This window comes from Emys orbicularis, chromosome 11, assembly GCF_028017835.1.
Source record: "Emys orbicularis isolate rEmyOrb1 chromosome 11, rEmyOrb1.hap1, whole genome shotgun sequence".
In the NCBI taxonomy this organism is placed as follows: domain Eukaryota; kingdom Metazoa; phylum Chordata; order Testudines; family Emydidae; genus Emys; species Emys orbicularis.
The window spans coordinates 31,425,601-31,443,681 of NC_088693.1; the positions used below are offsets into that span (position 1 = coordinate 31,425,601).

At 41.1% G+C, this 18,081-nt stretch overlaps 1 protein-coding gene across 4 annotated transcripts in view; it reads left to right on the top strand.

Moving 5' to 3' along the window:
* The window catches only part of PKP4 (plakophilin 4), a 193,910-nt gene that overhangs the window by 154,608 nt on the left and 21,221 nt on the right, over positions 1-18,081 (top strand). For all 4 annotated transcript variants that reach the window (XM_065413829.1, XM_065413827.1, XM_065413828.1 and 1 more), the window contains 2 exons: positions 16,535-16,718; positions 17,721-17,838. In XM_065413829.1, the coding sequence (XP_065269901.1) occupies positions 16,535-16,718; positions 17,721-17,838 (302 nt within the window). The remainder of the gene's footprint in view (positions 1-16,534; positions 16,719-17,720; positions 17,839-18,081) is intronic.

Sequence of the window (18,081 nt, forward strand, 5' to 3'; positions counted from 1 at the left end):
CTATGTCTCCTCATCTAATTTATTACTAGGTTTCACTGAATGCTTTATTTTCTAACTAATTTAGTAAACCATAGGTTAAAAAGCTCCCACACTTCTCTTAAATACATGACCATTTAGTTAAATTCCTGCATTTTATGTTGCATCTTTACCTTTGAAAGAAGCAGGGCCTGATTGTGTTTCCAGAGATTTTGTAAAAACTCTCAAGTATGATTCAGAACCATTTCTTATCATTTGAGATCATTCTTGTGTATTCTTGGTTATATTTAAAGAGTTAAGACTAGGTAGAAATCTATGAACCGTAATGAATTTTTCTGTTAACAATTCACAATTCACAATTGCTATGGTAATATTTTTTTAAATCAAAAGATACTTTTGGTTTCAATTTTATTTTTACTTGATGTCTGAATTCCCAGTAACATTGTAAAGTGCATGTCTGAGGTGTCTTAAATGCATGGATGAAAAGCAGGAGAGTACTGAACCCAGAAGAAATGTCATTGATTTGTTACCAGACAATTGAGTAACCTTCATTTCCAGCACTGATGATTGCAAGTGAGAAAACATCAAACTGTCTGAAATCATTATGCTTTTAAAACAGTGTTTGTTGGAGATGTTGCTTTTTGAAAAGGAGTGATCCAGAGAAATCCTAGAGAATGTTATTAGAAGTAAATATCTGGGCCTTTTTTCATTAACTATGATAGGATCTAGACACCTTTTAAACTCTGATGTAGTATTGTCTAGCATATGTCCACAGAGCTGTAATTTACCTTTATTTATGCAAATATGGTGTATAGAACATTACAATATGTTATTAATTACATCTGAGATAGAAATTAATAAATTACAAAGAAGTTTTGCAAACTCATACCATACTAGAGAAATATGGTGATATATGGACTGGATCCAGGAGCGCCGCCAGCTTTTTTGCCGCCCTAGGCGGCGGAAGGTCCCGCCCCCGAAATGCCGCCCCCGACAGAAGCGGCGGAAGATCCAGCCGCCACGGTCGCCACCCCCCAAATGTTAGTGCCCTAGGCGACCGCCTAGGTCGCCTAATGGGTTGTGCCGGCCCTGACTGGATCTGTTCCCTTTCTCCTTTTATCATTAAAGATTCTAAGCCAAATTCTGACCCCTGCAAAAAGCCCGAATAGTCCTCCTCCCCGTCCCAAGGCACATTTCAACATGAGTGGAGACACTCGACAGCCAATATTTAATCCTCAAGAATTCAGCAGAATTATAGAATCATAGAAATGTAGGATTGGAAGATAGATCATCTAGTCCAGTCCCCTGCACTGAGGCAGGACTAAGTATTATCTAAACCAGGGGTAGGCAACCTATGGCATGTGTGATTTTCAGTGGCACTCACACTTCCTGGGCCCTAGCCACCAGTCCGGGGAGGCTCTGCATTTTAATTTAAACATTTTAAAAACTTTATTTACTTTATATACAACAATAGTTTAGTTATATATTATAGACTTATAGAAAGAGACCTTCTAAAAACGTTAAAACGTATTACTGGCACGCGAAACCTTAAATTAGAGTGAATAAATGAAGACTCGGCACACCACTTCTGAAAGGTTGCCGACCTCTGATCTAAACCATCACTGACATTTGTCTAACCTGTTCTTAAATACCTCCAATGACGGAGATTCCACAATCTCCCTAGGTAATTTGTTTTTCCTACGGTCTAACCTAAATATCCCTTGCTGCAATTTAAGCCCATTTCATCTTGTCCTGTCATCCATGGTTAAGGATAAAAAATTTATCACCCTCCTCTTTATAACAACCTTTTATGTACTTGAAGACCGTTATCATATCCACCTTCTCCAGACTAAACAAACCCAATATTTCAATCTTTCCTAGTAGGTCATGTTTTCTAGACCTTCAATTATTTTTATTGCTTTCTTCTGGATTTTCTGCAGTTTGTCCACATCTTTCCTGAAATGTGGTGCCCAGAACTGGACTTGGTATTCCAGTTGAGGCCTTATTAAAGCTGAGTACAGTGGAAGAATTACTTCTCATGTCTTGCTTACAGCACTCCTGCTAATACATTCCAGAATGATGTTTGCTTTTTTTGCAACAGTATTACATTGTTGGCTCATGTTTAGCCTGAGAACCACTATAGCCCCCAGATCCTTTTCTGCCGTAGTCCTTCCTAATTAGTCATTTCCCATTTTGTATTTCTGCAATTAAATATTCCTTCCTAAGTATAGTACTTTGCCTTTGTCCTTATTGAATTTCAGACCATTTATTTCAGACCATTTTTCCAGTTTGTCAAGATCATTTTGAATTCTAATCCTGTCCTCCAAAGTGCTTGCAACCATTCCCAGCTTGGTATCCTTTACAAATTTATAAGTGTACTCCCTATACCATTGTCCAAATCATTTATGAAGATATTGAATAGAACCAGACCCAGGACAGATCCTTGCGGGACCCCATTAGACATGCCCTTCCAGCTTGATTATGAACCATTGATAACTACTCTCTGAATATGCTTTTCCAAACACTTGTGCACACGCCTTATAGTAAGTTCAACTAGGCTATATTTCTCTAGTTTGTTTATGAGAAGGTCATGTCAGACAGTATCAAAAGCATTATTAAAGTCAAGAAATATCACATCTACTGCTTCCCCCTATTCACAAGACTTCTTAGTTTGTCAGAGAAGGATATTAGTAGGGCCCTACCAAATTCACGGCCATGAAAAACACGTCACTGACCATGAAATCTGGTCTTTTGTGTGCTTTTGCCCTATATATTTCACAGGGGAGACCAGCATTTCTCAAATTGGGGGTCCTGCCCAAAAGGGAGTTGCAAGGGGGTGGTTGCGGTATTGCCTCCCTTATTTCTGCACTGCCTTCAGAGCTCAGTGGCCAGAGAGCGGCAGCTGTTGGTCGGGCACCCAGCTCTGAAGGCAGCGCCTCGCTAGCAGCAGCGCAGAAGTAAGGGTGGCAATACCATACCATGCACCCTTACTTCTGCACTGCTGCCTTAAGAGCTGGGTGGCCAGAGAGTGGCGGCTGCTGACTGAGGGCCCAGCTCTGCAGGCAGCAGTGCAAAAGTAAGGTGGCAATACCATACCATGCCATCCTTACTTCTGTGCTGTGCTGGCAGTGGCTCTGCCTTCAGAGCTGGGCCCTGAGTCAGCAGCCGCCACTCTCCAGCTTCTCAGCTCTGAAGGCAGTGTCACCGCCAGCAGCAGCGCAGAAGTAAGGGTAGCAGTACTGCACCCCCTCTACAATAACCTTGCGGGCCCCCCCCAACTCCTTTTTGGGCCAGGACCCCTACAATTACAACACTGTGAAATTTCAGAATTAAATAGCTGAAATCAGGAAATTTACTATTTTTAAAATCCTATGACCATGAAATTAACCAAACTGCACTGTGAATTTGGTAGGGACCTAGATATTAGGTTGGTTTGACATGATTTGTGCTTGACAAATCCATGTTGACTGTTACTTTATCATCTTATTTTCTTCTAGGTGCTTATAAATAGATTGCTTGATTATTTACTCCATTATCTTTCTGGGTACCAAAATTAAGCCGATTAGTCTATAATTCCTTGTGCTGTCCTTATTCCCTTTTTTATAGATAGGGAATATATTTGCCCTTTTCCAGTCCTCTGGGATCTGTCCCATCCTCCACGAGTCTCAAAAATAATTATTAATGGCTCAGAGACCTTTTTTAGCCTTCTTCCTTAAGTATTCTGGGATGTATTTCATCAGGACCGGTCAACTTGAAGACACCTAACTTGTTTAAGTAATTCTTTCTTTTCCTATTTGAGCTTCAGATCCAACCCTTTTACACTGATGTTCACTAGGTTAGCCATCCAATCACTACTAACATTTTTGGTGAAAACTGAAACCAAAAAGACATTTAATACTTTGGCCATGGCGGCGTATTCTGTTATTGTCTTTCCCTTCTCATCGAGTAATGGGCCTGCCCTGTCCTTGGTATTCCTCTTGCGTCTCATGTATTTGTAAAAGGTTTTCTTGTTGCCCTTTATGTCCCAACCTAGTTCAATCTCATGGTGTGCCATGGCCTTTCTAATTTTGTCTCTACATGCTTGTGTTGTTTTTTTATATTCAGCCTTCATAATTTGATGTAGTTTCCACTTTTTTCCTGGTGTAGCCAGCGTGGTCTCTTACCAGACTTCCTCTCTTTCCCACACATTGGGATAATTTGCTCTTATGTCCCAATTAAAATCTCAAAAAACTGTCCACTCTCCTGAACTCTTTTTTCCCTTAGATTTACTTAACTTACTCACCTACCAATTCTTTGATTTTGCTAAAGTCTGCCGTCTTGAAGTCCATTGTCTATATTTTGCTGTTTTCCTTCCTGCCATTCCTTAGAATCATTATCTCTATCATTTCATGATCACTTTCGCCCAAACTGCCTTCCACTTTGAAATTCTCAACCAGTTCCTCTCTATTTGTTGTTATCAAATCTAGAACAGTCTCTCCCCTAGTCGCTTTTTCCACCTTCTGTAATAAAACGTTGTCTCCAGTATATTCCAAGAATTTGTTGGATAATCTGCGCTCTGATGTATTATTTTTCCAGCAGATGTCTAGCTAGTTTGAAGTCCCGCATCACCACCAAGTCCTGTGTTTTGGATGATTTTGTTAGTTGTTTAATAAAAGCCTCATCCACCTCTTCTTCCTTGATAGGTGGTCTGTAGTAACCCCTTGTTTTTACCCCTTTTATCTTTACCCAGAGACTTTCAACACATCTGCCTCCCACTTCTATCTCAACCTCAGTGCAAGTGTATACATCTTTGATATGCAAGTGTAAAGGCATGGGACTCACCCCTGCGGCGCCTCCTGCTGGTTGTCTCAGGGAATTAGCTCTTTTCCAGCCTGGGCGCCCTCTGCAGGCCAGTGTCCCACTTGTAGCTGGCCCCGTGTCCCTCCCGGACCCCGGTGCCCCGTTACCCTGGGGCTGCCCCCTGGCAATACCCCACCAGTCTCTATGGGTCTCCCCTCTCTGGGAAACCCCCCCAACCCTCTAATCCCCACCTTGCCTCAGTCTGGGCTACTGCCAGTCATCACCAAGCCCCCGCTCCCTGGGGCAGACTGCAGTGTAAAAGCCACTCATCATAGGCAAGGGGGGTTTGGACCTGCTGCCTCCACCTATAGCGGAGCTGCCCCTCTGCAGCCCTAGTACCCTCTAGTGGGCCCTTCCTTCAGCCTGCAGCCTGGGGCTCTGCTAGGCTGGAGCTCCCCAGCTCCCTGGCCCTTCCCCAGCACTGCTCCACCCTCGGTACCTTCTCTGCAGACAGCCAGGCCCCGCTCCCGTCAGCCTCCGGAGCGCCCCCTCAATGGGCGTTGGACCAGGCCCTGCAGCCTGGGGAGTTGCCAGCCTGGAGAGAGACTCCTTTTGGCCTCTGGCTCACAGCCTTTTTATACAGGCCAGCTGTGGCCTGATTGGGGCGTGGCCCAGCTGCGGCTGCTCCCCCAATCAGCCTAGTAGCTGCTTCCCCCTGCAACAGCCCTCTCCCAGGGCTGTCTTAAGGGCAGGACCGGGGTAACCACCCTGCTACAGCAAGGCAATGCCATCTCCCTCTTTTCTCGGCCTGTTCTTCCTGAACAATCTGTGCTCTTCTATACCAATATTCCAGTCAAGTGAATTCTACCACCAAGTTTCTGTGATGCCAACTATGTTGTAATTGTGATTATTCACTAGTATTTCTAGTTCTTCCTGTTTATTCCCCATACGTCTTGCATTAGTATACAGACATCTAAGATGTTCATTAGATTTCCCCTCTGTGTTCCATCTTGTCTCTTCTTTGTCCCTGTTATGATTGCCACTCAGATTCGGATCCTTCACCCAGGTTTCCATGTTTTGGACTCCTGGTGACACCATCTGTGCAACCATGCATTCACCTCCAGAATGTGTCTATCTCTGGCTGGGACCTTACCCTTGACTGGAAGGATAGATGAGAACACCACCTGCGCCCCCAACTCCTTCACCCTCATTCCCAGAGACCTGTAGTCTTCTGATCTGATCACGGTCATACTTTGCAGTATCGTTAGTACCCACATGGATGAGCAGCATGGGGATGGATGATCCTCACCAATCCTTCCATAATGTGTCAGATATGGACTCTTAGCAGGCAGCACACTTCCTAGGATGCCAGGTCAGGCCAGCACTGGATCCCTATGTTATCCTTAGAAGGGAGTCATCGATCATCACCATCACCACCCTTCGTTTCTTCTTGAGAGTGGTGGCCATAATGCTCCCAGCACTGATGGAACATGGCTTCTCCTCCTTCACCTTTGGGAAAGATTCCTCATCTCACATTGCCAGGGCAGTATACCATTTTTTTCTCTCTGTGGACGGTGGGTTGAGAGCAGAAGTGAAGCACTGCCCGCTGCCAGAAGTAACCAGCAGCCAGCCTCCTCCCTGTGAAGGAACCATTTCCTCCTCCCCAATAGTGCTACTACAGTCCCCTCCAGCTGGATTACTTCCTCAGCCTTGGAGTTCTCTGTATGAATGTTTTCAGTGAATTTCTCATGTGCTCAGTCTAGCCACCTCCTCCTCCTTTAGCTCTCCCACCTGTTTTCTGAGAGATTCTACCAGTAGACACCTCTCTCACTTGATGGTGCCCCCACCCTTTCTATGATGAGGAAATGCAGGCCACAAGTCTCTGCAAATCCACAGCAAGACCTGAGTAGAGGTATCTATGGTCAGTTTTTCTGTCTGAACACAGATGCAGGTGGAGGAGCCAGGAGCAGTGTTGGCATTGGCAATGCGACCTTTCCTGAGACATGCTGATTTTATTCTTTCTCCCTCCTACAAACTCCCCTCAGTGGCTTCAGTGCTGCACTCCGTCATCCAGGATGTGGCTTCTGAGAAATGGGAACAAGTGTTCATAGCCCCTTAGCCACTGTTCCATGGTATGGAAATGCTCATTTTTCCATTCCTCGTGGTTGATGCCAAGGTCTTATCTTCCTGTATTATCATTGATGTAGTGATGTTTCCAACAGAAAGTAGGTCTCGTTGCACAAGGTTTGAGGTCACAGTAATTGCCATCTTACCTTTGTTTCAAAAGCCCTTTATATAAGTTGTTGGAGGGTTTTCATCCTTTTGCTTACATTCTTTTGAGCTGAATCATCCTCAGAGTCTCTTCTTGTTGTATCTCTACACAGAAAGATCCATGTATGTTTCCACTGTCAGCTCATGCCACATGTGGCACCATAATTGGGATCTCAAAGTTGTCTTTGTACTTAACTGACAGACCTTCCCTTACAAAGGTCTCTAAACCTCCAGAAAGGTAATGTGATATTAGAACATTGAATCCCATAAGGACCCTCCTTTCCCAGTTTCCTTGCTTCTCTGTGTAGTCATCATCATCCTCTCACTTTAGTTTTACATCCCAGAATGAGAAGTTTCATTAGTTCTCGTCTTCTTCTTGCAGGAAGTCCCTTTGATCTAGAGGATCCTTTTCATCCTGTTGGGGAGAGTCCCAATAAGCAGACCTCTTTCTGCTGGCCCAGGATTGACACTTTCTGCTTCTTTTCTGTGGGTGAAAATCTCATATCATGTGTTGGGGGAGTCGGGGGGCCTCCTCTTCACATACCAGGAAAGGAACATGATCAGCTCCAAGTGTACAATCAGATTTCTTCCAGACTCTGATCCATTGTAGTTTTGCTCAACTGCTTGGCTAGTATCCTAGAAGAGCTGTCTGCCTATTTCTTTCCAGTTGGAGATAAAGGGAGTTTTTCTGCAGGTTCTCCCTGAGAAACTCTATGTGGATTTTTCTGTCCTGTTCTAGACTTCTGCCTACACAATCTCAAGATTTGTCAGTCTTCATTTCAGATAGAAATGCCCTAATACAGTCTCTAAATCAGTGTTTTTCAACCTATTTACCATTGTGGGCCACATATGCCTCCCACAATGTGTTATGTGGGCCGCATCCAGTACTACCTGTATGACCCTGTGGATGTCACATGGGCTGCAGCCGTGTGCTGATTGGGCCACGGGTTGAGAACCATTGCTCTAAGCCATCCTGTCTTTGTTGTTCTGTGGGCCTAATAATATACATCCTTTGAGGCTACAGTAGCAAAATTTTGGCAAAAAAATCCAGTTGTTGCTAACACCACTGCAGCTCTGCCAATGACCATAACAATGGAAGTTCTAGTGCAGAAAAGGCTCCTGTAGCTCATATCATTCGCTTGCTGTTGAGATCTGCTCTGAGCAGGATTAGACCACGTGGTGTTTGCAGAAACTTCATCTACACTAGAGTTTTCATCCATTATCCATTCATGCCATTATCACTGTGAAAGCTGCAATGGTTGTAAACTTCTGCCAAAAATATGGCAGACAAGACTCCATGCATTTTGTAGTCTTCAAGCACTGGAGGAACACAAAACAGACAGGAGTTGACATTCTGTATATTTCCAAAAAATAAACAAAAGGGGGAAAATTAAAACCCCCTCTGACATTCTTATTACACCATAAAGAAGGCAAAAGGGCACACGCCCATATTTAATCAATCCTTTGCCGGTTGCCTTTAAAACAAATCAGCTCTCCAACATACCTTTAGTTTTAAATATATATACATTTTAAAAGGAACAGAAAAACCTTGAAGATTTTTTTCTACATTTGTCATAAGCCTCGACTGCACTACGAAACTTAGGTTTTAGGTTTCAGCGATGGTTTCTGAAACTGTGCTGGTATCAGCTTCTTTTGGTCTGCGTTTGTATTTAAATCACTAAAAACCGATTCAGATTGCAACTACTACAGGCACCTTTTGTCAGCAACAGGTAATTTTCCTAATATAAACAAGGCTAAAAATGTGTAAATGATAAATAATACAGTTAAATCTTACCTCCTGTACAAAAAAATCTGTTGCTGACAACAGATTGCTGAACACATTTTGTCCTTGCAAGTATAGCGAAGGACAAAGTGTGTTCACACCATTTTAGAAACTATGGTTAAAACCTGTAGCCTAAGTTGTCAAAATGGTGCTATATATACATATTTTACATGGTTACACTTGCAGTTAAACTGTGTGCAGCTATGCCGGTTGCTGCAAATTCAGTGTCCGCAACAGGTAATTTTGTTACTGTGGACCAAACCTTACTGTGCTCACTCAACACTTCATCCTTTTCTTAACTACACAGAATACAAAGATATTAGCACGTGTTTAAAACCAGTTCAAAAGTTCATGAACTTACTATATTTCATTAACTATATTTTAAAACAAGCACAAATTGGGTACAGAAATGTAATTTTTTTTTCACTGTGTAAGACCAGGGTGAAAGAGGGAGACTGCAGGCATATACATCTTGCTAAGCATTAATTTGATGGGGGATGAGAAGGACACGCCATTTGATATCTAAATAGAAAAATGCTATTTTTTGTTGCTTTTCATATTGCATTTTATATATTTTTGGTATTTCACAGAGGGCTGCTGTTAATGTAACTAAGGGAAATATTCTGAGATTCTATTTTTCTGTTCCACTTTACTGGCCTCCCCATTTTCCTGAATTTTTCCTTCATTTCTTCACAATAATGAATTTCTTCCCCCATTACAGCTCCATTACTTGTCTTAAATTCCCCACTGCTACCAATGCTGAGACTTGACCTCTCCTTTATACTCTGTATTTCACTGTTTTGTTGAGTTCTCTAAATCTGATTCTTTTTTATTTTTTTTCCTTTCTGTCTCTACTTTTTGCCCCCTACTCCTCTTCTGACTTCAAGAACAGTTCAGACTCCACAAACTGAAGGCATACCTCCCACAGTACTTCAGTAGCTCAAATATGGACAAGGCAGGAGGAGGCTGACTCCTTACTCCAACAGCCCAGGGCCAGATTGAGGTAATCCAAGACCTAGCCACACTGTGACATGGGGAGTCCTCTGGCTTTATTTCTATGGCCCCCCCACACCATGAGCTGTCCCTGCCTCTCCACTTGGACTCTCCCACTGTCATAGCACCTCTTTCCTTCCTCCCAATAGTGCCCCTCTCTTCAGAATCCCAGAGAGACAGGGAAAGACTGGGAGTAGCAGGGAAGTATTTACACCCTAGCAGCTGGGGTTTAGCTACTTAAATAGGTAGGTGAACAGGATCAGCTGCACTTTTCTACTGTCAGTGTAAAGGGCAGTGCACCACAAGTAGATGTGCCAGTGGTGTCCATTGTAGTGCCTTTTGGGAAATTTTTGCAATGTGTTGTGGGATAGAAATGACTTGCCCTGGGGTCTCTTGAAGCTAGGGGTCAAGTTCCCAGCATGCAACCTTCTCCATCCCATAATGCCATCCATATCCCATAATTTTTGTGCCTTTTTAAAAAATCCCACAAATCTGCGTGGCACTTTTTGCTGTCCACCATCTGACAGAAGCATGGAGCCTGCAGACCTCTGCATTATTCGCATGAAAGTTGCAAATACAGGATGCACAATCCTCCTATATTTGCAGACCTACAGGTAAAACCACACAATGGGGGAAAATGATTTCTTCCAACACAGGGTGCTAAGGGACACAGTGAAAAACAATTCAAGGTTATTGGTGGCATTCATGGAGCAGTTTCATATGCTGGGGAGTCTCTTCTGGGCCCATGACTGATGGGATCACATTGTAATGCAGGTTTGGGACAATGAACAGTGGCTGCAGAACTTTTGGATGTGAAAGGCCATATTCCTGGATCTGTTTGCCAAGGTTGCTCTTGCCCTCCAGCACAGGGACACCAGAATGACAGCTGCACTGACAGTTGAGAAGCGAGTTGAGAGACTCAAAGGCAGAGCAAGAAAACCAAACAGCAACCTATAGGCCAAATGTGGTCCTGAGAGATGCCTAGAGAAAGGGTCTGGGTGGGGATTGCTGGCTGAAAGAAGCTTGGGCTTGTAAGCTAAGAAACTACTCCTTTTGTTTCTGGTTCCTCCTGCATTTGGAGCAGCAGGACTTTGTGCATTCCTTGTAAATAAACAAAACCACATAAAAGAAAATACCAGGCTCAATCATCAATTTCTTCTCCCAATTGGAACATAGTTTTACTGCAAGTTAATCTTTGTGAGGTCAACCCTGGAAGGGAGCATATGTATGTTTACCTTGCAGTAAAACTCAAGTGTCTGGTCAGTGTGTTTTTACCTCAGCCTAGATCATGCATGTTAGTTACCTAGAGATTAAAAAAAACACCATTTTTATCAGTGAAGACAAGGCCTTAGAAAATCATATCAAACATACAGTATTTATAGATTAATTCAAAGCAGCCCCCACACCCTTCAACATCTTGTAACTCTAAAGAGTTAGAGATGAAAGCTTTATACCACTGGAAGAGGGATGACTAAGGCCTGGTCTACACTAGGAATGTACTTTGGTATAGCTATATCTCTCAGGGGTGTGAAAAATCCACACCCGAGAGATGTAGCTATACTGACCTAACCCCTGGTGTAAACCAGCACTAGGTCAACAGAAGAATTCTTCTGCCTCTTGGGGGGTGGATTACCTACACCAACAGGGGAAAGCCTCCCATCGGTGTAGGTGTCTATACCAAAGAGCTACAGCAGCGCAGCTGCAGCCTTTTAAGTGTAGACAAGTCCTAAGCTTTCAAAAGGGACACAGATCCAGCTATCCCAATAACCATTATAGAGATATTGGACTTTGATCTTGTCACTACTGCAGAAGTGAATGTTGCCCAGCCAGGATTTCAGAGAAGTGAAATTTTGGGGGTGAAATTCCACATTTAGAGGAACGTATGTTTTTTAATATTAAGCTATGTCTACACGTGTGGTAGCATGTAGAGTACAAGCATTACACAGGAAGCTACATCCTGCAGTGAAAGGCTTTAGTGGGGGAGGCAGTGGAAAAAGGCGCCAGCAGCTCCCCACTCCCAGAGCTTTTTCCTGCTGCCGACCCCTTCTCAGAGCCTTTCCCTGTGGTGAAGAAAGGCGCCAGCAGCGGAGAGGCAGTGGGATTCTGCACTGCTAAAAATGAGTAGTGTAGACATGGAAGGCACTGCCATAGAGAGCCGGGTATGGTACATACCCTAGGATTCAGGCATATAGGATACTCCACTCACCTAAGACGTGCCTCACCATCTACACTGATATTTATACCCGTGCACTCTCTCTACTCTACATGCCACCCTACATGTAGATATAACTTTAGACCGAGTGATGGAGAGGGATTCATGCAGAGTTCAGGTAAGGCCGTCCAAGGTACATAAGTGCAATTTGTTGTCTTAGTCTGCAATTTCACATGGATATTAACTTAATGTGTGCATCATAGGTGAGACTGGTAGAAATGTCTATTACTGAGGTTACCCAGTACATCCAATTATAAGATCCTATTTTCAGTTGTTTATAACTTAGTCAAATTTTAACCATTTTGGCTGAAATTTCCCATGCTGGGGTGTCTGCCTCAGGCTTAATTTCGGCCAAAACTGTTCAGCCATTTCCGAGAACAAGGGTAGAGAAACATAAGTTTTTCTCTTGTTAAAAAATGCTGGCAACCTTTTTTTTTTGTTTTTTTGTTTGTTTTTTTGAGAAGTTCTAGCACTACCGTGCTTTGGAGCAGGAACCTTAAATTTGGCAGAGGGTGTGGCTTTTGTTTCAGGGCTCTGCCTTTTGCCATTCCTGTGAAAATCCACTCAAATTTGCTGAATTAGAAGCTTTCAAAAAATCTCAGTTGTTCAACGGGAAGCCAGTGTACGAATGCATCCAGTGCCCCAACTGAGTATCTCATAATTGAAAATCACAACATAAAACAGAGGACTGCCCATAAATATATCTGCCTTCACCCACCCCTACTCAACTGCCTTGAAAAAGATGGGCTTTGCTGCATGCCCGAAGGTTTTGCTCTGTCACATTTCTCTGTGGCCAGAAATGTTTGAATAATGAAGGGAGAATTAACAATGTTTTAAGGGTTTGGTCAAACTGAAAAATTAATCATGTCATTTATAATAGTAGTTGTAATGGTCTATTGAGGAAATGCCGTTTAATAACTTTCTCTGGAGGTTTGTACACTGCTATTCTGCTCTATAAGTAGTGAAATATGATACATGAAGAGTAAATTAAAAATACATCCAGTGAAGGATGAATACTAACTGAGAAGTTAGATGAATTTTCAAGCTGTGTTTCCTGGTGGGAGAAAAAATTATGATAGAAATGCAGTGGACTAAATACTGCTTAAATTATTTACTAAACTATATCAGTCCAACTGATTGCAAATGTGTGTGTATAAATTTGTTGTTCCTTAGATTTGGTTTCAGATTTGGTTTAGTTTTTTATAAACTATATGTCTGTAGCAGGGTGGCAAGCTATCAGACCCTGGATAGGGATAAAAACTAAAATAATTTCTGTTGACACACATAATAGGTGGATCTTGTTAGTGCCATCAAAAGCTGTGACAGCAAAGGTCCTCAAGGGCAAACCCTGGGAACTGCCAAGTTTGGGGAGAAAGTTTAGGCTAAAGTTGTTTGTTTCTAAGCCTTTTTGTTCTCTACTGTAGCATGCCTGTCACCCTAATTTACTTTACTCATGAGGAGGAGGAATATAATCTAATGATTTGAAAACAGGGCTAGTAATTTATTTCTACTCTGCTCCTGCTGCACTGAATTGCTCTGCAGCCTTGGGAAAGACACTTAATTTAAAAGCTTCAAAATTTTTCTGCCTCTCAATTTTTGGGTGGCCAGCAGCATTCAGCTGGAGTTATGGATCTCAGCAATCCTGAAAATCAAGTGCATGGGGTCTCAAATTGGTCACCCAAAATCAGAAACCACTTTTGAAAATTTTAACCTGAATTGCCCTGTATGAGTCCCTCACCACCTTAACTCCTTGAAAACTGGGGTTGGTAATTCTTGCCTCTTTCAAGAGGGTACTGTAAGGATTATAATAGCTGTAAAACTTTTACAGTGAAAGGAATTAGAAAAGTGCAAAATAGTATTGGTAACAAAAACAAACTTTACTCTCCTTCTTTCTTAAAACTTTTGTCTTGAAATGATTTAAAGTAATTGCTGTTGCTATTAAAAGGCTCTGTGCCATATTAGAATCTAACACCATGTACTTTATCTTGTTTGTTGTATTGCTATTATGAAAGGATATCACTCTTGTATTCTCTGCCTTCTCATCTGTCTTGTTGTCCCTTAGGGTGGATGTCTTTTCTGTTTACTATTTTCTTAATAGCATTTTTCATGACCCATCAAGTGTCACCCTTTCAGTGAAGATGGAGGGGATGTGGTTTATTACTTTTTAAATGAGGTAGTGAGTGCACAGATATTATTAATTTAATTAGCTGGCCCCAGAAATTTTTTCACTGCAAAGGGATAAGTAGAATTGACCAGCCTCTTCCTAATGCTTTTTCTTATGATTATTTTTCATATAGTGCTGGTAGAGTGTAACCACTACAGCAGCACCAACAAAGTGCTTAGTACAGCAGAATATTATTTCAGCTACATATAACCTTGCTAAAGAGGGGAAGGAATAAATCACTGGTTTCTTTCCAGTTCTCTTTGATGCCAGGAAATTGTTTGTTAAATTGTATCTAGTATGTTTTGATTCTTTGTTTTCTGTGGTAAAGTTTGGTACGAGATATGCAACTTTTGGAGCACTCTTCCTGATGATAAAGTTGCTGTCTGCATGTCTTTTGTATAGAGTCTAACCCCCAAAAAAGTCTTTCATTTGTTTGAGGTACAGACTGACCATTTCTTTTCAAATAGCAGAAATGAAAGCAACGTAAGACTTCTGTCCCAATCAGTAAGTCATCTCAGATGAAGTGGAGTTAACCGGAACATTGCATCTTAAATAATGTTGGGTGTAAATTGTGTTCTAAAACAAATACACATGACCTAAGCTTAAATACAATTTTAAAACTTTTACTGTAAATTATTTTTATACTGAATGGAATTTGGCAAATCTGATTCCAAGTGTTTGTCTTTATGAACAGGAATAAGTGGATTTACTCCTGTGTCTATGATTATTTAAATTTAACCCTGAGTAGTGACGGTCAGCTTTTGTAATAGTAAAGGTTGTATTGGCATGTTGCTAAAAGCAGAGGAGCACTTAACTTGCATACATATTTACCTACCATACAAAATGCAAGTATTAGCCAGGAGTCAAATACGGGATATCAGAGCAGGTGGAGAAGTAATATTCTTCAAAGGTCCATGTATTTGAGACACAAAATGAGACACCACTCAGTGTATTGTGAAGATGATCAAAATTACATCATGTATGCTCTGCTGAACTCCTGGGGCTTGGCTTCTCCCGTTGGGTTCAGATACACCCATGGAGTCTGCTGGGCTCTTTGGGCTTAGTTCTTTCATAACTGTAGCAAAAAAGAAAAGTGGTAGTATCTCCTAAGCAGTATTCATTCATGGCTCCAAAATGAGATGTCATTCACAGTAAATTGTACAGACCTTTGTAATGTGATTCTCTCTTTTCTTACATGCTCTGGTCAGTAGTGAAATAGTTAATGTTGACATTTAAGTTATCATCACTGAGTTTCAGAGTTAACATCTTAAGGTGAGCTGAGATCAGTTTACTTCTCAGATTCACTTTTTAAAAATTGAAAACTTAGATTCTGCACGCAAGATGGCATCTGAAGAGTAGCGAATATATGCAGCATGCCACTTGACTTAGAACCCTAGTATTAAGTTAATTTTCCACACAGTTGGCCACCACTGTTCTTTCTCATCCTCTGCCAACTTTACAGCATTTTCTCTGCTTCTCTCTCTCTCTCTCATATTAAAGAACTATGAGTTGGTGCTTGTAATTTTGTGGGGAGTGCTGGGAAGATTTTTGTCTGAGAGGAGTTGCTAGTTTGGTTGGTTGTTGAGATGTGTAAGGGTTTAGCAGTTGGAGGTACAAGTGTCAGGATTGTGGTATTTATCTCCGGGGAGCATGTAGGAATATTTGGCAACTAAGTTGGGGTTCTGGGTGTCTCTGTATTGTTACTAGAGAAGCACAGGAGAATCTTCCTCCTGGCTTCTAGAATGTGATGGGGAATTTTCCCTCTCCTGTCAGGTAACAGAAACAGGGCTCTGTCCTCCTCAGTGAATCTTTATTTTGTACCCCATCAAATCAATAGAGGGAGTTTCTCTAAGGTTCTTTTTTTCTTTGATGTGAGAAATATATTGCATTCACTTGTGCACCTGCTCTCTCACGCTCATCCCCACCCACCCACCCCAGGAACCCACCAGCTTACCCAACATTAGGTCCATTGTGATAATAATCACATGTTCTGTCTGTTCCATCAGGAAGTTTAATTGGTACACTGCCGATCTGAAATTACAGGTATGCTCCCTGATGGATCAACCAGACTGAGGAATGTTGAAGAAAACATATCCCACAGTTTAGGAACCACTTTGTCTCCCCAACCTGTAAAATAAATCTTTTAAGGGCAACTTTGCAGACCACCTGTTGGTCATATGTGGAGAATAAAGGTTGCATTACAGAATTAATCCACTATATTTCTTTTGGTTGTATATAAGTAAATTAATTTTCCCCTCTGTTTAAGGAGATAGATATTATGTGGTTACTATTGGTTTATATTTGTTCACTGTAATCAAAGTTACCAGTTATCTTCTGACATTAATTCCCTTTTTAGGAGTTCTCTGGAACTTGTCCTCATGTGATGCAGTAAAGATGACAATCATTCGAGATGCTCTATCAACACTAACTAACACTGTGATAGTTCCACATTCTGGATGGAATAATTCTTCCTTTGACGATGATCATAAAATTAAATTCCAGACTTCTCTAGTTCTGCGCAATACTACGGGATGCCTGAGGTAAATCACCCTATTCAAGATCTCTGTTAACACAGTAATCAAGTTATACAACAATGTATTCAAATTCCTTTTAAATGGCAATTTCTTAAATAATATAGTTGTTACATCCTTTTTAACCCTTTTAGTTCTTCCTCGCATGCCAATTAGTAGGAAAAGAGCATAAACTTAGGAGCTCAGAGGTAATATTTTATGAATGTATTAATGCTGCTACTTGGTAAGGATTAAGCTTCTACTGTTTTTGTGCTCATAGCTAATCTTTTCCATATTAATCACCACTGTCTTGATATTGAAGGTACTGTCTATGAAACTTATTCTTTCAAACCTTGAATTAACTTGAGTAAAGCCATCTCTACAAAAATCATGTGATACTGTTCACATCATTAATAAGATTATATAAAATCTAAAACTTAATTTTGATGAAAAATAAATTTTAGAGGCATTTATTTTTAATGAAAAACCTAAGTAAGAAAACTAGGAGTGCTTTGTTAGATTGAATATTTAAACATTACTGACAGCAAACAATGTATATAAATTAAATGGACACTATCAAGTTAAAAATTGTTCTATTGAATGAACTTTTTTTACCTGCTATTGTTACAAGTAATATCTGAGATTACTATAAATGAAAGCAATTAGAGACAAATATGTTTTTTCTATTTTTTTTTTTAATCCATTTACCTTCTGCATTCGACACTTTATGTATAGTCAGTTTCACTGTTTCCTCTCTTGTTTAAGTGGGTGTTTCAAACAGCATTAAGAAAAAAAAGCACTTTTAAAAATAGGAAAACATAAAACCACAAAAAATGACAGGGAATTCAGGGGTCATGTGCAGTACATGAGACTACTTTAAAAAAAATTATATTATCAACCGACTGTATAAAAAGACTTTCCTTCTGCAAATGATTTGATTAGACCATTACTTGTATATATGTATGACTCTGAAAACCATACATAAATATACAGTATATTGATTAATATTCTTATTGCATTTTAACACTTTAGGAATCTAAGCTCTGCAGGAGAAGAGGCAAGGAAGCAGATGAGGTCTTGTGAAGGGCTGGTTGATTCTTTGCTATATGTGATCCATACATGTGTGAACACATCAGATTATGACAGCAAGGTGTGTGCTTATTTTAACTAAGTAATTTCTAGGTATCAGACTAGTTGTCTGATGTGCCGTTTTTGTTTTGGATAGTGCAAGTCAGCCACAAAACTCTTGAGCTCTACTTATTTTTACAAAACCTTTTCCACCCCTACATTTATTTATGCACAAAATCAAATTCTGTTGTGGAACACAAATTTATTTATTCTGTGTGTTTAATTCTCACGATGAAGCACCCATTCTTTGGGGGGGGAGGGGGAA